Below are 26,045 nucleotides of genomic sequence, written 5' to 3'. Positions count from 1 at the left end.
AATCCAAGCTCTAGCACTCTGTAAATAAAAAGGTATTCTATGTTTGATGAATGGATGGTTACACAAACAAATCCTTTTAATGCTCATCAAACAACTATTATTTGCCAGCTACTACCAGATGAAATGAAAATTTTTCAGGCCTGTCACAGAAAAAATTGTATGCACATCCCTGATCACACTAAACTTTTAACTACTATATTTACTGATGATGATGATGATAATAATAATGTTTCTATAAGCTGGTACTTATAGAAACTAAGTGACATCCATAATTCTAAGGTAGACAAGTGTCAGGGATACAATCTGCAAAATGGATCAAAAATATGATCGAAAGGAAACTGAAGTTCTTATTCTCATTCACTCAGTTCTTGAAAAACAAAATCTGAAAGTAAAGCACCTCGGAGAGTGCACAAATGGTTCCACAGCAGAAAGGGCACGCTGCTTACTCAAAGTACCGTGCGAAGGTCCACGCTATCTTCTTAGAATATTTGTTTCTATTATTTTGTACTTTTCCATGTATACATAATTATCAATTCTTTTGTGACTTTAAAGACACCACAGTCAAGATATAGGACACAAATGACTTGCCTAAGAATAAATACAAATTGTAAGAAAACATTTATTCTCTCTAGGAATCAAAGAAATGCAAATTAAATCCAATGGTGAAACATCGTTTCATATCCACTATGGTAGCAATGTTTAATTTAAAATTCACTAATGATATTATCACCAATACAAACAAATGTATGGTGAAACTGGAATACATATTTTGTTATCGAGTAGTTTTTTGCAAAGCACTCTCACAAGAATCATTAAGACATTGCTTTATTTTCACTCTAGTATTTCATCTCAAGAAATCTAAACCAAGAAAGTAATTCATCCAAAAGCAAAAAGATGAGGAAAGGCATTCAGTAGTTTTCACAATAGCAAAAATCATTTAAATTGACAAAAAATTCAAATTAACACTTATCAATGAAATATGAGATTAACACACCAATAAAAATGATTTTATGGTAGTATTGGAAAAATTTCTTTATATTAACTAAAAATAGATTTCCTAATAATATATGCTGTAGTTGCTACAATGTTAAAATGCTTTCAAGAGTAAGGCAATATGCAAAAACGAGAAGCATTACTTTAGCACAGGAGTATTATGAATGAGTTAATTCTAAAACTTCCATTTAATGTCATCATTAGATTCTTTTTCACTAAATTTTTGTATGAACTCTAATAATGAAATCTATTTATCATAAAATGGTATTTGCAAAATTAGCTTCTGAATATGTAAGGGTTCTCTTTATAAATGGAAAAAATTTGTAACCTAACATTTTGTATTACACGGCACTTTGGAAACCAAGATTTTATTTTTTCAAAATATGTAAGAAAAAATATTACCTATTTTCAGTGATTAAAACTGTCCACGAATGTAGAACATATATATTTTTAAGCATAAGTGCTTTGAAGCAATTTGAACAGAACTGTTACTGCCATCTTAATTCTCTAAATGACTGCCCAAAAAAGCTTTCTTATTACAGTGCTTCTAAGCTTGCTTTCTGTAAGTTTGTCTCCCTTTCTTACCTTTCCTTGCTCCTTCCCTCCTCCAAACAACTATAACTTAGGAGAACTATTCAAAACGGTAGTACTCCTAATCCCTAAAACATCAAGCAGAAACCCTGGAAACAGGTCTGTGAATGAGAGTAAAGAACAGAGAGCGAGGGCCCCTGCGGCAGACAAGGCAGTACTGGTGGCGGGAAGGACAAGAGCAGCACGCTAGTGCTCGGTCTGTGAGACAGTTGTTAAGCAGCTTTCATCTCCAGCTAGAATTCATTTCAATTGCAAGTATGAGGTGGTTCTTCAACTATCTGAAGGAGGAGAAAAACACATGGCAGCAGCTGGGCTCAGCAATAAATGCCACATTTACCTTGTTAATTTCAAACTGGCTCAATGGGACACTGCCATTTAGCACACTTTCTCCAATTTCCATTAACCTCTTCTGAATGTTTTCCACTATAGTGTCCCGGCTTTGATCGGAAAGAATCTGGCCAATGACAAAGCTGCAAAAAAAGACAAGGGTTGAATTTTTCCTTTTTAAGTATCATAAGTTATTAATAAATCCAAGAATGGGAAGTTAAATGCCTTTAGATTAACATGTGGACAAAAACTGAACGAAAGCTACCCGGGGAGGTTAATGTCCAAAAGGTCATTACTACTTGTCTTAACATTTATGCTACCAAAGGTTTACCAACCTTGGAATGCCAAGTCTGCCCTTAAACATACTTTCATGTGGCAGTTAATGCTCCATACAAAACGCAGATTAAAAGAAGTATGCAATCCATCACATTTCTTTGTGATTTCAAAATCACAAGCAATTATAGTCTAATCACATGTTAAAACTTTAGAAGGCAAATATTTCACTTTCCTCATAAAGCACCAAGATACTACCTCTGATATCATCAAGATATCCTTTACTCCCAGAGATGGACATTTGACAAATAAGTAAGTTACAAAGTTCTTTATGGAAATGTTAAAAACCAAAGATTTCAAAATTCCCTTTTCAGTTTCATTATATTGTTATGTTCTCCAACCCTGTGCTCTCTCAAAAACTTCATGTTGTTCTACCAGACCCCCACCCACCCCCCCCCAAAAAAAGAAAGAAAAAGGAGTAAGGACGCCGATATTTTATCCATTTTTGAGAAAATGCAGAGCGAGGGTTTGACAGCTGCATTATAATTTGTCAGAAAAAGAACCCTGACAAAAACATTTGTATAGCTTTAATTACTAATACATTTCTAACTCAGAGAAATTTACTTCTATTATGATGCATCTTTTCTTAGAAAACACAAAGCTGAAGAGAACACTCTAATCGACAGTCTATACAAAATACTTTCATCTTTGGGTACATTTGGGGGCAATGAAGCATTTCAAACTACATTTCAGAAAAGGCTAACAGTGACCTATACTCAGATGATCAACTTTGTCTAATCAAGAGTAGTTTTGCAGAAGCAACAATTGCTCAATCTCCCAACTTCAAAGCAAGTGGAAGACTGGAAAACAAGTGGGAAATGCTGATGTTCAGCAATATTAAAGTTAATTTAAACTTCATCTTTATTCAGAATTGGTCAGGTTCACAAAACAGGAATGTCTGAAAGATGGCACATTAAGTACTTAAAGAGTTGTTGTTTTTACGTAGGTATTAGAAAGTAATATGACCCTAAAACCAGAAAAACGAGGTTTAGCCATAATCTTTAGTTTCAGCTACAAAGCTTGTGGGGTGGGTCAGACACACTGCACTATTTCTGAGGGACATGCAGGATTTGAGAACTCACTCTTAGACTAATCTGAGATTAGGAAGAACCTGGCCACACAAATGACAGAGGAGGGGACAGTCTCACATGTGGCCCACTCTGAATCCCAGAACACCTAAAGCCAGTGCACAGTGAGCCCTTAGTCCTCAGACTGTTAAAGAGGCTCTAGGAAGATTCAGGGACCAAACACTCCCCACTTCCTAACAGGAATATTAAGGTAAAACAAAAACACAAGCTAACTCTGTAAGGATCTAAATGTGAAGTCTTGCCCTCACCTTAAGTCAGCAGTCCTCAGACATATCTCCAACAAGCAATTCTTACTGAGTGAGTCTGTTTATTTTTCTAAGTTTTAATCTATCAGTAAAATTGCATGCCACATGAGGAGGAGTTATTAATATGCAATACTAATGACCAAAAAAAGAAATCTGTGCTTGGGAGGAATCATAGGTGCTAACCACAATATCAACGGTTGAAATTTCTAGAAACAAGCAAAAGCAACAATGAAAGCTGAACTTACTTTCCAGTGTCTTTAGCGAGATCACACCAATCTCTTCTAACTATATCTAACCCTTTCAATTCCTGTTTGGTGGAGTAATTCCCATCTGATGTTGGCTCTACAACCAGGGCTGCATATTTCTTCTTCTTCAGCAATAGCAGAGACTTGAAAATACCATCGATGTCTATTTCAAGCAGTTTGTACAACTTATTCACTTCACTTTTTACCTGTGAAAATTTCAACTGGTAATTCCAGATCCCAAAACTTCTATGGGAGAAGATGAACATGTTACAAATGCCCCAAAATTAAACAAAACAGAACTTAAGATCACACAAGACCAAATGCACTTACTCCGTTTATATGGAACACAATATTGTGTTGGGTACACTGCAAGAACACTGAGAAAGTATAGGAAAAGAAACATAACAAAACAGACTAAAATATAAATTTATCACCACACTCAACCAGAGGAAAGAACTGGCAAAGTTAGCCCCAGGAAACGTAGGCTTTTCTGCACCTAAAAACCAGACACATACTTGCATTCCAATTACTAATTAGATATTAGATAATCCAACAAGTATGTGGCCACAATCTGAGTAAAACTTTGACCATTAAAACAGTGACTATGATCTGCCTGCACCTCCCAGAGCATCTTGGAATAAATAAGCCAATAGTCTAGTCACCTGATCTTTTTTGACAGAGTCAAGGCACCAACCGTCACCTCTAGGGAAAATACATAGCTTTTCAAGCTCCAGTAAGAGTACAGTATGTCAGGTCTGCTTGCACTCAAGTAAAGGCTATAGTTCAAATTTTGCACAATTCAGAGGGAGAAAGTAACGAGTAGCTGGCCTATAACATAACATCTTTAGCTTACTGAGACTTATTTTAGCATGGCAAGTGCTCAAGAAACAGTTGTTAATTATAAATTGCAAGTAGGCAGGTAAAAAGGATTTTTTTAAATGTCCCCTTACCTTTTCAAATATATTCTAAGTACTCCTGTAAAACTTACAGATGCTTATATACGTAGGTTATGAAGTTGCGTAGGTATTTACCCATCACTATCAGGACATAAAATGCGCCTGAGGCCCTCCCTGGTGGCGCAGCAGGTTAAAGCACAAAACTAAAAAGCTAAAGCCACTTCTGCATGAGTTCGATCCCCGCCTACCTCAGAGGTGACCCACATGGCGCGGCAGACCTCCCCTGACCCACCCGCTGCTCCCCTCAGATGTGTACTTCGTCAGTCAGCCTGTTCTGCTCCCCACTTTCTCTGGTGAATCCTTTCATGGTCCCTGCACCTCTGGCCTGTACCCCAGTTCTGTATGCATAAATAAATAAATCTTTTTTAAAAATGCACCTGAATAGTCCTGGAGACATATTTCTCCTCCTAAATGACAATACTGTGATCACGTCTTAAACTTACACATTTAGACTGTTTTCAAGGGTAAAATATATTTATCATTTAAGAGAAATACAATTTCTTTTAAATCTCACTCTCAAAACAAACTGGAGGGATTAAAGAAAAATAAGAGAATGAAGAATTGAAGGCAATAACTTAATTATTTTCAGAAGCATACACATGTACACATAAATGCATATATTGAGTTGCATTTTAAAAACAGAATATACAAAGTATGTAAAACAGATAATTTCATCAAATTATCTCACCTTGTTCCCCAATTTAAATACTTCTTCCAGATTGGTGCTATTGGTGTTTATCATAATTGAATCTGTATCTCCATAAATAACTTCAAGATTCATCTAACAAAAAGCAAAAATAATGAGAATGAATAAAAATAGCAACTATTATACAATTCAACATAAGATTCTCCATACTACAGAAACTAGTTTCCACTGATTTTTTTTCAAAAGTTTATTCTTATCCATATTGTCAGGGTATAATTGAAAATTAGGCTCTAATAAACCAGAAAGGCAAGTATTACCACATTAAGAAAATCTCACCTAAATTTCTTAAAACAGAGTAGAGTGGGAGGGAATATTTGTAATTCCAACTGAAACAAAAGGTGTAACGGACTCATGTAACAAAGGATAAGACTAGGGAAGGATCTCTAGTACCCCTGTGCCACAGCTTCGTGGTCATTATGAAGCAGTGGCAATTTATGAAGCAGAAACATCATGGCTTTTGTAAACTGAGGGGCAGAAATCCATATTACATTATTAACAGTTTCAAACAGTATTCAGTAGGCTATGAAGAGTGCCAAAAAGAATCAATCATAACAAACAACACTAGAACACATACAGTATAAAGGCCTGGAAGTAAACTCTAATTAGCACTGTTACTAATTTGCTTGAAACACTCACATACAGGCTTCAAGCAGAGGCTAGATCATATCAGGGCTAGTAAAAGAAAAAGCTATAATCCATTAGGAGGGATTAAAGACGTGAACTAGGCATCCCAAGAAGTCATTTCCAAGTCTGTTTGGGTTGCAATTCTCCTTGAATATAAAAATGTCATCAGGCATGATCTTTACTAGTCAGTATTTGATGAAAATGAGCAGCATTACCTTCTGTACCATCTCTTTAGTGTGCATCAAAATCTAAATGAAACCAGAAAAGTCAAGATTAATGTTCCACATAATTTCAAAGACACAAATGTGAGCACATGGAGACAGATAGCCCAACAATTTCTTATTTCCATATGTTTTTGATGGTTTTCTAATTACAACTCTCAATAGTATCAATATAACCTAAAAATAAGTGTACCTCTACACTGTCTTAGCCAGAGAAATTCAAGTAGATCTACTGCAAAGGTCACTGCAAACAGATCTATGTAAAGATCTCTCTCTAATAAACATGCATAACAGAAAAATCCAATTATATATGGCATAATGGCAAACTATTAACATTTCTAAAATTTAAACAGAACTGCTTAGCTTAAAAAAGACGCTTGACTGAGCAGTTCAAATCTGGTAATTCTTACTCATGGTATTCAATATACTAAGAAATAAAAAAGAAAAACATACATGTAGATGCCGTAGGTTTTAATATCTTCTCTACAGATTAAATTTCTTGAGGGTAGAAAAAGCTTCACTGTTTTCTCTGGGCACAGTGCCCAGTACAAAGATGGGGCCCAGCAAACATTCAGTGAGCATAAACACATCAGTAATATCTGCACATAGGTCCCTCCACATGTCCATAGATTCATAAGACTAGAGACATGCAGATTATAATGTGTCTATAGATACAGAAGGATATAAATCCTCTTGGACCAGATCAGAAGTCACACACATTTAACAAATCAAGACCTCTTAACAGTAGGAAATGTCATACTGACTACTCTGTGTGTAGGGAGAGGGGGCACACAGGTTACTATGCTGAGAGCATCTCGTGCATTTTCTCAGTTTTCAACATCCCCCAAAGATAACCATCATTAGTATTCCCATTTCGTAGATGCAAAGAAGGGGGGGAAGCAATTAATTTGTCCCAGTAAATGATGGAGTAAGGATATAAAACCAAGAAGCCCCACCTCCTGGGCTTGGGCCCTTAAAGCCTCTCCATGCTATTACCTCACCGCCAGCACCTACCTTCCAAAGTGCCAATATGAACCAGATGTAACTTTCCCAAAGGGCAACATAGAGGATTTACTTTATTTATATTTCTTTTTCCTACCTCTAGTAATAGTCCTTGTCAGTTCAGTTCAAAACTCCTGGCATCATTTTTGTCTTTCTTTCTTCTTCATATTACAGTCCCTATAAAACCCTGGCCTTAGATCTCTTCAACATGAACTCCTTTCCACTTCCACTGCCCCCTTTCCTTTTTTATTGTCTTCCAGTCTAGTCAGGCACTCATCATTCTATGTTCTTAGGGAAGGAAACTCTTTCCCTGACAGGAGACGGGGTTGGGGGTGGGGGTGTAGGAATTGGATGGTGGTGAGTACAGATTAAGGCTAAACCACTGGTTTTAACAGTGGCTGGTTGTACACTGGAATCACCTGGGATCTTTAAAAGAAATAATACCCAGCCCCAGTCAATTTTTAAAGAAGCTCCCCTCCCAAGATGAGTCTTACATAATGGGGAAGATTAATGGACTTAATGACCATGGCAATCACATTCTGTACAGTTTTTAGTTGACATTTGCTTCACACCTGACTTCACTCCCTACCGCCAAGTAGATGACCAGCTGCTAACGGTCAGAGCACATGTGTGAGCCTCACTCCAGGTCTCACAGATAACTGGTACTCAAGAAACTGTTAGTTGACTGATAATTCTCCTAGCAATCCCAATTATTTGTCTACCAGGCACTAAAGTTGAATCAACACATAAAAAATTTACTCTCCTCCACTTCACTTTAATATTTAAAGAACAGAGAAATGCACTTGGGGGGATACCTGACAATGCCCTTGGGGGTAGGGCAACATGAAATCTGCCCAAGCCAGGTTAATCATAATGAGGATGGAACTGCTGACCACGAGTTCTCTTCACCCTCTCCCCCTATACCCTAAGCGTTCCTCATCGCAACAACTCCACAAGGTAAATAAAGGTGTGAAGTAAAACTCAAGAGCAATGCACCAACCTTTTGTATACCGAAGTAACCAATTTCTTCTATTCTACTTTTCTGTAAACCAAACCCACCATGTCATTCCTGAGGGTACCTCCAAAATGAACTGGCACCTCTCAGATTCTCTCAGATCCCCACCACACCCTCCAACTCACCACCATGTCCATGCCCCATCTGATGGTGGCTACCAAAATAGTTTTCTCTTTGGTGGCAGAGATTGCTTACAGAGAAACAGTAGAAAATTAAGCAAACTATAAAGACCATATTGCAAATGCTTTTTTTATTTTGCCTATTATTTTACCTTAGAGATCATTTCATACCTAAACATGAAGAGCTGCCCTGTTGTTTTTAATGATGACATAGTACTCCATTGTGCGACTCAATCATGAATTCTTCAAACGGTGCTCCATTAATGAACACACAGGTGGTTTCTAATTTTACCTTTATAACCACACTTCAACAAGTAATCTTTATATACACATAATCTGCCAATCTACTAAGTGGCAAGATAAACTCCACCAAGAGGACTTACTGAGGCAAATATGGTATTTCTGAATTTTTTTAAAATAATGTAATAGTTTATTTTTACATCATTTTGTACATTTTTTTTTTTCATTTCAATTGTAATCCCCGTAGGTTTCCCATCACCAAGTCACCCATGTGCCATCACCTTAGTATTTCTGAATTTTTGATAAGTATAGCTCAATAGTTCTCCACAAAGAATGAGCCAATATCTGAGGATAATTTTAATCACCACCTTTCCAGTGGATCACAACAGCAACTGATGAAAATGTTTTGTGTCTCAGGTTCAAGGTCCTCTTTACAGCTTGTCAGCTCTTTATTCCATGCTAGTCCAGATATCCCACCCCACAACCAGGCTGGCTGACCCTTACCTCTTCATGCTTTTTAACAAAACAGTGGTCGATGGCAGGTACCACGATACCCCAATCAATCCAATGCTTACCACCCAAGCTCCAGTCAGCAGGATCTCCCCAAAGCTGCCCTCAATTCAAAATGCTCACTGGGGATGGCTCAGCTAGCTGTTAGATGCCCAATGGACTACTAACTTCTACAATCTACCGGAAGGTCTAGAACATGGTAGCTATTAATGACTATTTGTGGGATGCTGAATAAATATCCAAAGGGCAAGGTAGTATTGTAAGTCCCATTTTACAGATGAAGAAACTCAGATTCTGATATTTTGCCCTTAAAGTAACAACTAGTCAAGAGCATGATAGAAACTGGTCCTTATGTTTCTTTCTTTCCTTTTTTTTTTTTTTTTTTTCAGTATGCTTCACACTTCCTCATTTAAAAGCCCATGAATATTCTGCAAACCAACATTGAAAAACTTATACATTACAGATATTTTCCCCATTAAGGAAATGCATTCTTTTAAAAAGCCACAGGTATCCAGAAATGTCTACTGGACACAAGGTATGGTGATTACAAGATGACCGTTCATAACTTCACTTCAAAGTGACATGTCTAATATTAAATCTACCCATTCTGACAGAAAATCATTTTATAAGTGCCAAGAGCTAGAAAACAGGGCTATAAAGGCTTGCTAAATTCATTAATAAGGCAGTCTGCAGTTATCTGATTTCACAGCAACACCTGCATATTTATCTACTCATTACCAATTGGATGATGGAATTTTTTCAAGCACATTTCAAAAATCTGCCAACTTCAAGTGTAAAAAAATAAACTTTGTGGTTAATTTTTCCCTTAACAAAGTACAGCTGTTGAGAATAATTGTTCAAGATCTTACCCTGTAATGTCAACTGCAGCAGAACAAAGAGTATTTAATTAGCAAATCTATCCAGTAATTCAACACCTATTATATAAAATGCCTTCGTGATTTTATTCAGGATAATTTGCTAAGAGGGTTATTACTGACATTCAGATGGAATTTAAAATTCCTACGCAAGTCGAGTCATAATAGCAGTAATGATCTCCCCAATCAGGAGATTCGGTGTCACACAAGGCTCTCTTGCAATGCAGCAGCCGATTTCCTGACTTCTTAATTCCTGGGCTCAGCTCAGTGAGAGCCCTTCATGCCGATATTTCAGTCAGCAATACATCTTTAATGGGACTCTATTAAAATAACTAGAACAAAAATGACTTTTTTTTTTTTTTGGTTAAAAAGAATGACAGCACTGCCATCATATCAATCATTGCAGAAACAGGAAAGGAGTGAGGTGGGGGTGGGGACAGCAGTAATGAAAATAAAAGAAAAGGTGTCTTCACCCCAATCTGAGCCTCCCTCCGAAGGCTGGGTGAAGGGTGGTGGGGACTAAAAAGGAAATATAAAATCAATTTCAAAACATCATATCCAAAAAGAAAATACAATACCGTTTACTAAGCAGAAAGAGCATGTTTGTTATGCCAGGGCTAATAACAGCCACGAACTGAGGCCAGCTACTTACAGAGGTGTGTATTTACAGGCTCTCCAACCAAGGTCAGATAAAGCCAGGGTCTTGTTTTGTTGTTAGAACAGAATACAGGTGCCCTACATTGCACTCAACGGTCATGAAATCTTTTTAGATATAATTATACACCAAAACAGTGATTATTAACATTGAATGAGAGAAAATACCAACTTTCCACAGTTAAAAAAGTTTCAAGCTCCTATCCAAAAGCATGTATCTGTTGCAGTGATAATCTCTAACCAGAAAGCTGGTCTGCAATCGAACGCTTTAATACTAAACTACACCCCCCAGAAACACACCTGGGCATACATATGATGCAGATACCGAACACAACAGAAATCCTACGAAGACAAAGTTGGGCCAGGTCAAATTCTCACAAATAATAAATGAAAACAAAATGGCAGGTGAAGTTTCAGTGGCTTTGGGATTCTGCTGTTACTAATGACAAAATTAGAAATAAACTGGAAAGATTTTCCTTAATACATTAGCATAACAGGGGTAGGAAAATGAGTGGTTTTGAAGGAGAGGGAAAAGTAGGAGAAAGATAAATATTATGATACTTGGCAGTCCAGCCATTAGCTCAACTTTATCTCTCCCCAATTTTAGCAGTTCCAGCAGGACTACTCAGTTTTTATATATTTCATCTCCATTCTACTAGACTGACTTTTCCCTGTATTCCTAGTCCCTGTAATTCTCACATGCATGCCTTCTCTATATAGTGCTCAAAGAGCAAGAGCAATGTATAGATAGAGATCTAATAGCCTAATTTTTATCTGCCACTTAACATTTTTGTGACACTGGGTTCCTTACTGCCCTTAAACCTTAGTTTTTCCTTCTTTAAAACTGGGATGATACTACCACCTAGATCCCTGAGCAAGGTGAGAACAGGAAAAACTGCAGAAAACATGCTTGTAAAGAAGAAAAAAAAAATTCACACAAATATGAGTTTATGAAAAAAAAAGGTCAGGGGCCTGCGATCTGGGCACTGGTTTAAGCTGCTCAATGATTTGTGAACAAGCTGTTTTCTCTCTCTAAGTCTTAGCATCCTTGTTTATAAAATGAAGAGGTTGGGGTTTTCCCCAGCTCTAAAATTCTAGATTCTAGGTTTGACATGTAGAAATATCTCTTCATTATAACTAGTTGTTTTGTATTTCAACCACATTCACTTAACATTAGAAAAAAGAGGCACTGATATAACCCACAAAGATAATCAGCATTACAAGAGTATATTTCCATATTCTAGGCTGATTTTGAGGGCTATGTGGTTATAAAATAACTAGGAACATGTAAGCTCTAACGAGTTGTCTGCATACATCTTTATGCACGTAATGTAAGTGGGCGGGTATACTTAAAGTACATGAAAACATCTGACACCTTCGGACGCACTCGGTATCTTTTCCATGCCAGGAGTACACCAATACCAAGGTTTCTCTACTGAGGCACCACTGACATTTCACATCAGATAATTCTTTATCATAGAGGGCTGTCTCTGGTCTCAGCACACTACGTGTCAGAAGCGCGCGCACGTGCATATGCAGGCGCGCGCACGTATGTGCACAAACACATACACACTCCAGTTTTGACAACCACAATTGCCCCCCCAGATAGTGCCAACTGTTTCAGGGGTGGGGGAGGAAGGGGACCCACAAGATATCCACTGGTTGAGAATCAGAGATATTACACTATGATTCAATGTTTTCTCTCTCCAGGCCTATATTCAATCCTCTTCCATAGCATGTATTCTAAACCCTATCTATCTCTGCCAAGCCCCTCCATCAGCTCTAAACATGATGAACACTGTTCGCCTAGTACAAATAGCTGACTTCCTCTCCAGTCCAGAGAAGGTCAAATCCCATACCACAGACCACACTCTTTTCTTGCCTGTGTGTGTTTTACAAGCCATTCCCCACAGTGGTTAAAAGTGCAGCCAGGACAGTAGGCTATGTGGCACCTAATTTTGTGTCAACTTCTCTAGGTCATGATACCCAGATATTCGACCAAACAACAGTCTACCTGTCATTGTGAAGGTCTTTCTTTCTCCATGAGCAGACTTTAAATAGATGACCCATCACAATGTGGGTGGGTTTTATGGAATCAGTTGAAAGCCCTCAGAGAAAAAGACTGAGGTCTCCCCTCAAGGATGAGGAAATTCTGCTGCATACTGGACTGTCTTTGACTTGAGCTGAACACCAACTGATGTCCCATGTTTGGTCTCTAGCCTATGAAGATGCCCACAGATTTCAGACTTGTCAGCCTTCGCAATCACATGAGCCAATTCCTTAATATAAATAAAATCCACCCCTCTCATACATACCCACTCACCCATATCCTGCTGGTTCTACTTCTGAAGAATCTTGACTAAAACAGGCAGTGTTTATAAACTTTATCAGATACACAGTAACTTCTCTAAGCCACCAATTCTGGGACGGCAAAATGGTGGACAGAGCTACATTACAATAGGACTACTGTGAACATCAAATGTAATGACACATGTAAAACAATTTCCAGTCTCTGCTACCTAAGTGCTCAATAAATGTCAGGTTCTGTTACTTTCTAACAGGGATGTCTTTCACAAAAACATTAAGTCAGGAAATCCTTGCCTGACCTCCCCCAACTACTGACATTAGTGTTAGTCCAATGTACTCCCAAAATACTCTGCCTATCCCACAGCATGCCACTCTGTTCTAGAGGTAACATAAAGACACTGTAAATAAATTACTGGCAGGGTTCATATCTAGCCATTAAACCTAATATGATGCCTAACTCCCAGTAGTAACTCAATAAATATCTATTTCTAAGGCTCTAGTAAAAAGAGGCAAACCCCAAGAGGCCCAGCTGAAGAGAAAAGTCTTGGACTGATAAGTGCATCTCCACAAAAGGCCCATGAGGTGGTTACAGACGGAAACCCTGCACAGCTCCAGCTGAATGCTAGCTCAGAAGGAAGTGCATCAACTTTAATCCCACATTCAAATCAAATAGATATTAGATAAATATTCACTCAAGAGAAATGAATTTCTACCCCAACGATAAAGCCTGTTTGTTATAATCTTCATTAAAATTGTACCTCTCCCTGACAACTCTTGCTTCCATATAAACTGATTTTAAATCTTTAAATTTACAACCTAGACCTTCTGGTAGCTCATGTGTAAACATAAAACACTTTGAATAAACAAAGCTTTCTGAAAAGTTTCTCCTCCCCAACAGATACATTTGATGATATTTATGTCTCCTTCAATTACCATTCCCCAGCTTTACAGGGCTCCAATTTTGATCTAAAATTACTCTGAAGATGTAAATGAAAAGCAAACCTCCCTCTTGTCTTCTAAATTCTTGTTTCCAGCATATTTATTCACCTTATAGATTTTTTTAGATCTGCTTTATATTTCAACTGTTTAAAAAAAAACTGTTTAAAAGAAACCTTCTTTTCCAACATTCTTACTCTCACTTCCTCCTCCACTCCATCCTCCAGTTAGAAACTCACATCCCCCGTGCTGCAGCTGCACTTGAACTCAGGTACATTACTGCCATACTTGGGATTATATCTGACACAGGACCCTGAAGAACTTGTAAAGCGAGCTTTAAAGCGCACTTGAGCCAAATCTACCCACCGACGTAAGGTTCACGTATGAGCCTATACTCTTAAAATATTAAATTCGGGGGGTGGGGGGGGGGCCTAAGACACCAAGATTGAAAACAAAGCAGGAGATATTAACCTAAGGTCAATAAACCTGAAAGTCCCAGACACTGCAAGGGAAAATTTGACTGTGTGCCCACATGCAATTTTTTTTAGGTAGCAAGTCCGCATAATTCATCGAATTTGAAATTTCAGTTTAAATATAATTACCATTGAAGACACCCAATTAGCCATAAAGGCAGAGTTTTCTGGATTTTTTTTTTAATCCATCCAATGTCATAACTAGCAGCACTCTACCCAAAGGTCTTGGCCTCTTGCTTTGGACTGAGGGCTTTTGGTTCCTACAGGGTCTTTCCCTCACGGAAACACATGTACATGTCAAAAAGCTCAGAGATTTGGTTTCCTGATTGACTCCTTGCATTACTCTTCCAGGGGCTAATTAAGATACGGCCAAACTATGTCCATGCTTTAGTGAACACTGAGATCAGGCAAGTTGCACACAACCTGATTAAAATTGACTCAAAGTGTCTTACTTCAGTAATCACTTAGACAAAATGAATTTTACATTAGTGGGATCAAGCCTGCACCAGGCCTCAGTGGAAATGAATAGGGCTTATAGTAATAGGATTTATAAATCCACCCATTAGGTTAATGGCTAAATGATTTACATGTAACTTTCTCCCCCACCCCGCCTCCCCTCAGCCTTTAACTCAGTAAAAACTATGCTCGGCATTTTCCACTGCAGGACCATACACAAAGGAAATAGCCTTTCTATTTTGGGACATTCTAATTTCTAATAATGGCTTGGGTAGCTACCATTAACTCTTTCAAAGCACAAATAATTGACTAATAAAATTAAGTATTCTATAAGGACTGAAAGTGCTTAATTGATCATAATTGTCTATTTGAGAAGAAGGCGTCAGGCTGGCTATGCTCAGATAATGAAGTTGGGCAATTCTGAAGCACTGCAATCAAGATAATACTTACAGCTAAAAAGAACATTAGCATTTTCTAGAATCTGCAACATTTTCTTTATAACTGAGGTCATGGGAAAATCTGACTAGAAGACTCTGAGCTCCTGGCCACCACAAAGGGCGGATGTAATGATTGCCACTTGTCATTACTAAGCACCTGGTCTGCAGCTCACCTGGAGAGCACCTGGAGAACAACCTAAAGTTGGAGAGTGGTGAGGTATCGCACTGCTGCCACCATTTGGATGGAAGCATTGTTGATTTCTAGAAATCTCCTTTTCAGGATTGGTGTGTGACGTGATCGCCATGGGACTGGTCCACCATCACTCTACTTCTAGAAGGTGCCCGACAACTCAGAGGACAACTCCCTTGCTCAATTCCAAGGCTAGATACTCAATTCTGTTCTATAACTACCATACTTTCCACATGCCCTCCTAACAGAAACTATTTTCTTAACAAAATGGTCTTCTTCAGCCCCTCCCCGACTTTATTAGAAGTTACCAAAAAAAAAAAAAAAGATTCTATGAGCTAGTTGAATTAAAAGAGGGTTCCCACTTCAAAGATGAGTCTTCCTTTAGAAAGATGGTTTCGTTTCCACTGTGCTGTCCTGTCCAGACACACATGCACTGTGAACACATCGTCACACATGCCTTTATACTGAGGCGCAGTCAAATCACGTATACCCATTCACCAAACAGTTTTTCACCTACCCCACCATCTTCCCTACTTTCTCTGGGGAGAATCCACACAAATACTGAAAGACACAGTAACCAAGTGAGAAAAGCCATTCACGATGGGGTGCAGAATATGGAGAAGTCCAAGTGCCCTTACCCAAGCACTGCAGGACCTGGCTGCACATTGCTTAAAAAAAAAAATTTTTGCTTTTGAGCTTCATTTCATGTCCATTCTCTAATCTATTAGGTTAAGGCGCAGAACTTAATATGAATTATAGAAAGCACTGTTAATTTCCTTACCTTAGAACCTCAAAAAGAAAACACATTCATTCATGTGCAAACAAGTTTTTACAAGTATTTTCTGAGCACTTCTCACAAGCTAGGTGAAGAGACACAAAGATGAGTGATTCCGACATGAGTCCTCCTCTCTGCAGTGTTAATTAACATCCAGTAGAGAATCAAATATAAAATTGGAAAAATACACAACACATATAATGGAGTCCCTGGGGAGGGAGTTCAAGGAAAGTTCCCAGGACTAGACTATATAAAGAGGAAGGTGAGTTATAGGGAATAGTAGAAGAAGGAAGGTGAGAGAAGAGCATTGGTAAGGATCCAAAGGATAGCAACTCTCAAAGTGAAAAGTTTTCAGGGAAGTTATCTAAAAACTGAAGATTTTGTCTTATATAAAATGTATGGTTGAGGCTAGAACACTTGCGAAAGAAGGAAGGAGAAGACAGGCAACCATGACAGACACTATTGGTCACCTTAAGGATTTGACATGGGGCAGCAGGGGAGGCTGCACAATCAGCAGACAGAGGGCTCTGGTTACAAAACATGTGACAAATACATAGGTAAGAAACGGGGTGCAACATGCAAGGGAAAAGGAATGAACCTTGAAGAGCAAAACAGCAAATGAAGGACAGAGGTAAAATCTACAGGACTTGGCCATGGCTGTATTGGGGCATGAGGAAGAGCTAGGAGTCAAGGGTCATTTCCACATTACTGGCTTAACAAATGGGTGCACAGTGCTATCATTCACTGAGACAGAATCAAGGAGTGCAGGTTGGTTTTAGGTACAAGAAAGTCCATGTGCAACAGAGACACAGTATTTGAATGATTCAAACTGATGTCAGCACACAAACATCAACAGAACACAATGAACGATGGCACCGCTCATGAGGGGGCAGCAGGAGGCAAAAAAAGAGACGAGGCAAGCAGGTGCCCAAACGGTCACGAGGATGCTCTGAGGGTCTCCCCTCCCCTCACTACCCCCTCCAGGGCCTTCCTTTCCTTTCAGTTACCAGATCAACATTCTTTGTCTCCACTGACAGGTGTCGCACACGCCAGTGACCACTGACAAACCTGATGCATGCTGCCACAGCCAGCCGGGCTCCATGCACTGGTCTTTAATGAGAACGATGCCAGTAGGTGGGGAGTGCCTCTTACAAATAATTGCGAGAGAGGGTTTCCCTTTGGTTTTCAGGTAATACCCATCACACCCTTCAAGAGAAACTCAGTCATACATGATTAACTGCCTCTGTCCTTACTTTGGTTGGGTAACATCAAATGCCTCACTGTTCTCACAGACCCCTGACCCCTGTGTAAGACACTGTTTTGACAAAACACACAGCTGTACCTCAGGGGGCACAAAGAACCTGTGCAACCTCCTGAGATAAAGCCTCATCATAGCCCAGAAATCCCAATGACTGGTCAGAAGCCCTATGATCTGCTCGAAGATCCCATGTGCTGATTCCAGGCTTTCTCCTTGACCTTTTACATACAAAAAAAAAACTTTCTTCCCTCTGAAGAAAGGCTCCTGTGCTCCTGCTCTCTTAAACCTGTGACTGAAAATGTCATGGCTAGAAAGAGCCACACACCACTGGCACGTCGGTACCCAGATAAAGAATCCAAGTGTAGATCAGATTCCTGTCAGCTGCAAAAGAGCCGACGCTTCAGCTGCTTCTCATTCTTTATTTTTAAAGGCAGGATGGGTTCAAGGGCACAGTGGCCTGTCAGACAAGAAGAAACTCAAAACTCAAAAACATAAAACCAAAACCCTAGAGTGTGTACGGCCTTTTACAAACCAGTAATAATGCAGTGGGGGAAACTGACTATGGGACAAAATCCACAGATCAGTTCTCAGTTGTGGGACTTAGATTATTCTCCTACTACTGACATGGAAAATTCTTCTTTTTCATAATTTTGAGACCAGAGCATTAAAATGAGACGCTCTACCAATAACAAGGCCATCTGCTCAACCAGTCTCCAACCAAAAGAGCATGTGAGTTAAAGATCATCAAGAAAACCAAAGGAGTATGGCCAGGGAGAACCTATCTATGCAGCACACAGAGTGCTTTTTTTTTTTTTTTAAAGATTTTATTTATTTATGCATACAGAACTGGGGTACAGGCCAGAGTTGCAGGGGCGGGGAGAGGCTTCACCAGAGACAGAGTGGGGAGCAGAACAGGCAGATCGACGAAGTACACTGCTGAGGGGAGCAGCGGGCGGGCCAGGAGAGGTCTGCCGCACCATGTGGTCACCTCCGGGGCAGGTGGGAATCGAACTCATGCGGAAGCGGCTTTAGATTCTCAGTGCTGTGCTTTAACCCGCTGGGCCACCGGGGAGGGCCCAGAGTGCTTTTTATTTTCCCACTATCACTACCATCGCTACCAGATCATTCTCAACTAATTCTTAAAAGCTGAAGAACAACTTGGAATTTGATGTATAAACTGCTTTTGACGATAGTTCATTTTAAACAGATAAACACTTTAAAAAAAAAATGCAAGCCGACGACACCCTTTTGAGAAACTAAAAAACAGATGTGGAAGCCATTTGTTTAGATGAAGAGGAATTTTCGCTTTTATAGGAATACAATGATTCATGAAGAGGAAAAAAATCTGTCATCAAGATTACTTCAATAGATACTCTTGGTTTTGAGGCAGCTTTCTAAATATGGCCACTGCTTTTCTTCACATCTCATCTCTCCTGAAATATCACAAACTACCACTAACAAACATTACTTTTATTGTCTTTGTTCTTTAAAATTTTCTGCTTAGTTAATATACTGTGTAGGAGAAAAAGCCCAACACTGGTTCTACAGCATTCCATGCTTGCTTTTACTGCTTAGGTAGCTGGACAAAATACCTTCTGCATTAGTGATTCAGCAAAAACAGCTAACTTGACATTATTAAAGCATTACAAATTCAAAAACTCTGGCAATAAGGTCAGAAATAACAGCTCTCCTTAACCCCAAAGGGGATAGAATAAAAGAATCAGTAAGATTTTCCAAGAACCTCCAGCAAAAAGGAAAATCTCAGTTTCTCTTCCTTCTTTATAAGTGTCTGTTAAATGGAGATGTCAAGGTGAGTGAGCAAAGAAACACAGAGCAGTGGGTTCAGCCTTTGGTAAATGGTTAAGGAATGTCTGTCCTTCTGCCTCTGGGTGAAGAGCTGCAGGCCTGCATGGAGGAGGAACTTAATTTCCATGCTACTTTGCCACAACAGATTCAGGAAAACCAGTCACTGTTCCTCAAAACTTGTTTGATGTTAAAAAAAATTGCCGGCTAAGACTGTATCTTAGGGTCCCAGTGAAGAATCACAGAAGAAAAAGTTCTCTTTTTGGCAATATCCCCAGCTGCCAATATGCTGTCATGTAACTTTGATATCAAAAACAGATATTTTAGCCTACACAAAATGTAACAATAATACAACTCTGAGAAAATACTTTTAAGCTATACATATACCTACTCTAAACTACAGCTCACTCTATGAATTCCCTCATTGTTCTACAAAATCCTGTTATTTATGTATATATGGACATGGAACCACAGCTTTCACCCAATTCTCAAAAGGGTCATGGACCAAAACAGATTTGCCTTCAAACCCCACCCCAGCGCACCCCCATCCAACCAAGAAAACCAAACTTGCAGCAATTGCATCCTTCCGTCACATCGGTCCTGAAACAGTACAGGGAGTGGCCTGGTGTATTTCATACTCACGGCTGCTCTTGATTTAGCCAAGAGATCAAAGAGGTGTGTCTGGTCTAGCTGGCTCCAATGCTACTTATAAACCATCCTAAAACTGGGTGTCAGCCATCAGTCACAAGATGAGGGGAGAAAAAGCAGGTAAGCCTTAACAAATGCATGAGCACTATTGTTATCATTACACAGACAATAGTAATTTGGATTAGGTAAGTCTAAACACTGTTAGTTTGCTGGCTGTCTGTAAGGAATCTTACCCATCATAATAACTTATGTTGAGCTACTCCTACATAAGAAGTATTTTTACAGGAGCTGGGATGAGACCCAGGAAGTGACGGCATGATCTGATTTTAAAACAGTCTTGCAGCATGTATGGAAAATGGGCTGTGGAAGTGAAGCACAGAAGCAAAAGTTCAGAGAGGTGCTATCAGTCTGAGATAGGTAGCAGCAGTAGGTATCTGGGAAGTAGTCTGAGGACATGCAAAAACTTGAGATGTAGACAGAAGACAAATCCAAAGACAAATCTTGACTTCTAGCTTCAGCAATGGGTAGGATAAATGGGATAAAATGAATGATATAGCAAAAGCATGTTTGTGACTAGTAGCAATAAAATCAGTTTTTTTTTAAATCTACAAAATCCGCTATAAACTTGGACTGCCTATGCCTATGCTGATGAGTCTTGACTTACCTGACCCTCTCTACTACTGGGCCACACATGACTTTTTTTTTTTTTCCTGGAGCAAAAGTACTCCTAATGGGCTCCAGCTCCCATATCAGTATCTTCTCCCTTATTTCTAGATTCTATATATGATAGGGAAGGAGAGAGAAAGGAAGGAAGAAAGGAACAGGAAGGGATGAAGGAACAAATGAGGGCAAGTTATTCACACACAGGGCTTTCTCCCTGAAGTGGTCTCACAAGGATGGATTGGATCTATCTACCTGTGCTCACAAGGCCCTCTTTACTCAATTCTATCTTCTTGGGCTAAGTGCCTGTTCCTCCTCTCACTCCTTTTCGTCTAGAGTGCGACACTCCTGCTGTCACTAACCTGCTGTAGTTCCTGCACTGCTCTTGTGTGTATACTGTGTACTCGACCCACATTTTGGTAATTAATCACTTTATCAAATCCTATTAATCCTAGTGCTATCTCTTTCCTGCAGGGGCCCTAACTGATACACCAAATGCATTTTAAATCTTATCTGGAATTTTAAAATGTTCCACTTGAAGCTGCATCCTCCTGAAATCAGATTCACAAGAAACAGTGCATCCTGAAAATCTAGGCTTTTAAGATGTGCAAAGATGATATACTGTGAACTTTCTTTAACGAGCACACCTATAATATACCTCTTTAACTGTGACATATTAATTAAAACTGCTCAAATTGGGCCCTCCCTGGTGGCGCAGCGGGTTAAAGCACAGCACTGAGAATCTGAAGCCACTTCCGTATGAGCTCGATTCCCGCCTGCTGCCTGCCCCGGAGGAGACCACATGGCGAGCCAGACCTCTCCTGACCCGCCCGCTGCTCCCCTCAGCAGTGCACTTCGTCGATCTGCCTGTTCTGCTCCCCACTCTGTCTCTGGTGAAGCCTCTCACCGCCCCTGAGCCTCTGGCCTGTACCCCAGCTCTGTATGAATAAATAAATAAATCTTTAAAAAAAAAAAAAAACTGCTCAAATTGATATTATTTCCTTTAGCCCAAACTAACCCCAAAGAGAAAGAAAAGCAGTAGAATATTACCTCTGCCTAATGGTCCTGACAAATTTTGGCAAATACTGTATGTTACAATTATTGTATGTTAACTTACACCATTTTTTTCATATACATATTTTAGGTCTCCAATTACACTGTACACTAACACCGAAGGTCGGAACTATGTGTTATATTTGTCTTCCTCACACTCATGCTATGCTGTGTGTGTGTGTTCCTTTAAAAGAAAGTATAGTAAATTAATATTTGCTGACAACTAGAAATAGAATCAATAGAAACAAACCATATGGAAGCAGGAAAGGAGCCTCCGGAGAACCACTCACTTCTACTAGAATTTTCCTATTTGCTTTGCCTTGTCAAGAGCTTTCGCCACCAGAAGGAAAATAAAAGCACTGTAAGGTGAATGTAAAATTTTAGAAAAACAGCTGTATACCCAATCCAGATTATTTTCCACAAGTAGCCAACATGAAATAAAATTTACAACAGAGACAGGAAGAAGAGTAGGTGGAGTTAGAATAGAAGGAAATGAGGAGGCTCAACAAGAATTAATTACTGGTAATTACACATGCTACAGCCTCTCTTCTTTCTCCACCCTCCAGCTAATCAACAGTGGGAACAGATGTGGTCTGTGGTATTGGGGAGGGGGGTGCTTAACAGCTGTTTGTAGAACATGCCATTAAAAAGCAGCCTTGTCCATAGAAACCCAAGCATTTTACTGTGTGAAAGAAAAGAGGTAATGAGTAATGACCACAGTCTTACTTTGAACTTCAGCTCATTCAGGCCAATAAAAAAATATTCCTTCTGATTTCTGATGAACTATAGCAGTAGCTTCGATACTTCCCACTATAAGAGTGCCATAATATTTGAACTTATTGCACATATCTCATAGAGTACTCCCAAAATCTAAGATCTGGTTATGAGTAAATACTGAATAAATTTTAACTGTGATAATGATGATCACAAGAAAAACTCTTAAAGTCCCCACTACAGGGAACACCATATAAAAGTGAAATAATCCCAATTTGCTAGACTCTGTTTCTGAATGTTCTTCTATGACAGAAAAACTCTAAGCATCATGGAAACCAGAATATTTCAGCTCATTGTAAAATTGTAAAGACTGAAGCATCCTACCAAAGCATACAGTTATCCTTAAAAGATTAATTTAAAAAAATACACCCAAGGCTTTAATAAGAAATGAAGTCGCAGAAGCAAAGTTCCAACCTCCTTTCTAACAAGGAGTTAGCTGCTTTTGCTTTCTCCAAAGTTTAATGATTCTCTGTTGGGCAGATTTGGAAGGGCTGATCAACTGAGACACCCTTAAAGCCCAGAGGGTGAAGGGAGGTAGCACAGAGGTGGCTTCAGGAGTTATTGGGCGGCTGTTTTCTGAAACTGTTGAGCTGCAATAGCTGAGAAGCTCTTAATTTCAGAACTAGTTAGGTTTCAAAAGGCTGCAAATATGTCCACCTGCTCATAAATCCAAAGTAGCACTGAATAAATGAGTGATTATGTTACCGATAGAAAGCACACTGACTGCTTTCACTGAAAAATGCAACTGTGTTGGAACTTCTGAAAGGTCTTGAGTACTTAACAAGTGCCAGTTCTTCTTAGGTCAAATGTTAATTATATGTGAGTGTGGGATGTATGCACACATGGGCTGCTGAGAGCACACATCCACTCTCACTTGCAGGAAAAAAAATTGATTTCCCCTAGCTAATCTTATTACACTGCGCTTCACTTCTGTGCATTTTGGAGGCAACTTTAAAAATTTCATTCAGTTTGAGCATATGCAAATTGCACAAACTATGATTCAATTCTGTTGGGGATAATAAGAGAAAGATAGGGCTGGGGATGGGAAGAAAAAAGAAAGGTAAAAGAAGGACTTTTAGAGTGAGCCTATAGAAAAAACACAAGATGAGTGTAAGCACACCTGGAACTCAAACTATTGATACACGCTGATGGCATCTAGTTCAGTAAGTGGCTGCAGGGATTTGGGAGCCCCAGAAAGATGAATGTCAGCAATTTCTGAGTTTGAAAATGGAAACAGCAATGAACTTAGTAGATAAAATCAGTCATGAGGGCCAAGGAACATGCCTTGAAGCATACTCCTTTATCTGCAACAAAGCAAACTTTCTATTAAACAAGGGATGGCAGGTAAGTAAAAATGAATATTTGGTACTTCTTTGATCACTAAATAGAAATAATGAAAGGGTCATTTTAATATGTTAGAATCTTATTTAACTGAATATAAATAGTTTGTAACTAAGAATGACCACAGATCCACTCTAAAATTCATGCCCTCCTTGACTGTACTTTCCATAAGGTCCAAAGTTCTCTTACTTAAATCCTCTATGACAGTTTTTTTATGATTTTTTATAATTATTTTTTTAAATTATTTTCCTACATCACTGTTCATTTTTGTACAACATCTGATTTCTCCCCTCAGGTGTAGTCCTCATAAATCTCCCACCATATCACCTGTGAACCGTCACCTTAGATCCTGGCTCTTACCTCACCTGATCTGACCCCTCTCCCTCCTCCTCCTGCTCTATAGCTTTATGCCTCAGATCTATAGCTTCATCTATGACAGTTTTTAGGGACTTCTTCCTACTGGTAAGAAAAGGGTTATATCCATCTTTCGCAATTCACCAGGAAGAAGCTATTATTTTTGGTGTGCTCTGAAAACCCACCTTTGATCCCTAGAAATAATTTTAATTATCTTCAAAAGAGCACCTAAGAAAGATTAAATTAATCCCTCATCCTGAATTATGTTGCTTTTCTGCATCTGCAAAGACACATTACCATGCAAAATAATGAGCTTTTTTAAAAAAAAAATTTTTTTTGTATGATAGAGAATATATCTGGGAGAGAAATGGGAGTTTCTGGCAAAAAAAAAAAAAGGCTTCATTACTTCAGCTTTAAATGTAAATTAGGCACTCAGCGGCATGCAAGTTAGGACAATTTTCTTTACATGAGATGAAATTTATTTTATTCCTTGGTTCTTAACAAGAGTCACTTCCTTAGACATACCTAACCCTTAAACAAAGACTATTCTTTGTCACAGCTAGGGAAATGTTTTTATTGCTGATGTTCTTTAAATATGAATAAAAATCTCTCTTCTATGCTCATAACAAGCTGCTACTTAAGCAAAGAACATCTAAAATGAATATAGATCTAGAAGGCGGAGTATTTGTTTTCTATATGAATATCACATGTAATACACCAACTTGTAGAAAGGCCTTTTAAAAAAAAGTCCAGCTATCCTTTGAGGCTCTAGTGCTGTCTTACCTTTCAAAAAAGTAGAGGCTTTCAAAAGTGAAAAAACTAAACTTATCGATCTTACAGAATCACACTAACATAATTACCAGTGTTTCATGGTGTTTGTTTTTTTTTATAAAGGGAGATCATTCTGTCATAGCCATACAACTTTCATTGTCTATCTGGAACTCAGTGTATTCAAATGTCTGTTCTGGAAGCACATGCATAGGTCCTTGGATAGGTCTCTATCCAATCCCGCCCTTCACAATGGCCTCCCCATTAATTCCAGCCATTCAAGGCACCCACGCTTACACACATATGGAAGAAACACATTTCTCTGAGTATTTTATGCTAGTTAATCTAAATATGTTATAGGACACTGCTACTTTAAACCTTAAGTTCCTTGAGTCACTCATGGCAAAAGTATAGTTCTAAGACATTAGCCTGTATTCAAGTTGTGTCAAACTAAGTAGATAAAAAAAAAAAATGAGGTATGCTTGGAATCTTACAGAATTAACTAGTAATACTGAAGACCATAACATATGATATCAATTTTTTATTCAGTTTTACACTTGAGAGATTCTTCAATTGTCAGATGTCTTTTCAAGCTAAACTCTCTGACTAATATTTAATCTGCTAAGAGTACAATTGACCCAATTTTTTACATGTGAATAATCTTAAGATTACTGTTAGTAGGTTACTTTTCCTTATATGATGGCCTTGCATTTTCTAAGTAAAGTAGAATCATGTCCCAAATTTTCTTTTGCCTTTCAGCAAATATCCACGGAAGGGAAGAGAAATTAAGACAATGCTATTCTTACATATGTGAGTTTCTACTTCGATTCCCATTGGTGCCTAGCCATTAAGACATGCTACTTACGAAGCACTGAGATAATAAAAAGTTAATGCATGTTTTCCAAAAGCATACTGAAAAAAACTTATTTTACATCACATAAACAGGCTCAGTAAATGTACTTAAGATACATAAATCCTACATTGCTTCTCGACCTTTTGGCTAAGATTAAGTGGAGAAACATAAATCCTGCAGATAAAATAATAGTGGCAGAATTATTTGATAGTCTT

At 38.7% G+C, this 26,045-nt stretch overlaps 1 protein-coding gene across 1 annotated transcript in view; it reads right to left on the bottom strand.

Moving 5' to 3' along the window:
- Positions 1-26,045, bottom strand: part of POLA1 (polymerase (DNA directed), alpha 1, catalytic subunit) — a 254,690-nt gene that overhangs the window by 151,321 nt on the left and 77,324 nt on the right. The window contains exons 27-30 of the mRNA XM_012730398.1: positions 6,324-6,356; positions 5,467-5,559; positions 3,823-4,028; positions 1,922-2,054 (exon numbers count right to left, since the gene is read on the bottom strand). Of these exons, the coding sequence (XP_012585852.1) occupies positions 1,922-2,054; positions 3,823-4,028; positions 5,467-5,559; positions 6,324-6,356 (465 nt within the window). The remainder of the gene's footprint in view (positions 1-1,921; positions 2,055-3,822; positions 4,029-5,466; positions 5,560-6,323; positions 6,357-26,045) is intronic.

Source organism: Condylura cristata, unplaced genomic scaffold, assembly GCF_000260355.1.
Source record: "Condylura cristata isolate star-nosed mole 26May11 unplaced genomic scaffold, ConCri1.0 scaffold00027, whole genome shotgun sequence".
Lineage (NCBI taxonomy): Eukaryota > Metazoa > Chordata > Mammalia > Eulipotyphla > Talpidae > Condylura > Condylura cristata.
Note: the sequence above shows the minus strand (reverse complement) of the source record. Positions and strands in the feature narration are given on the sequence as shown.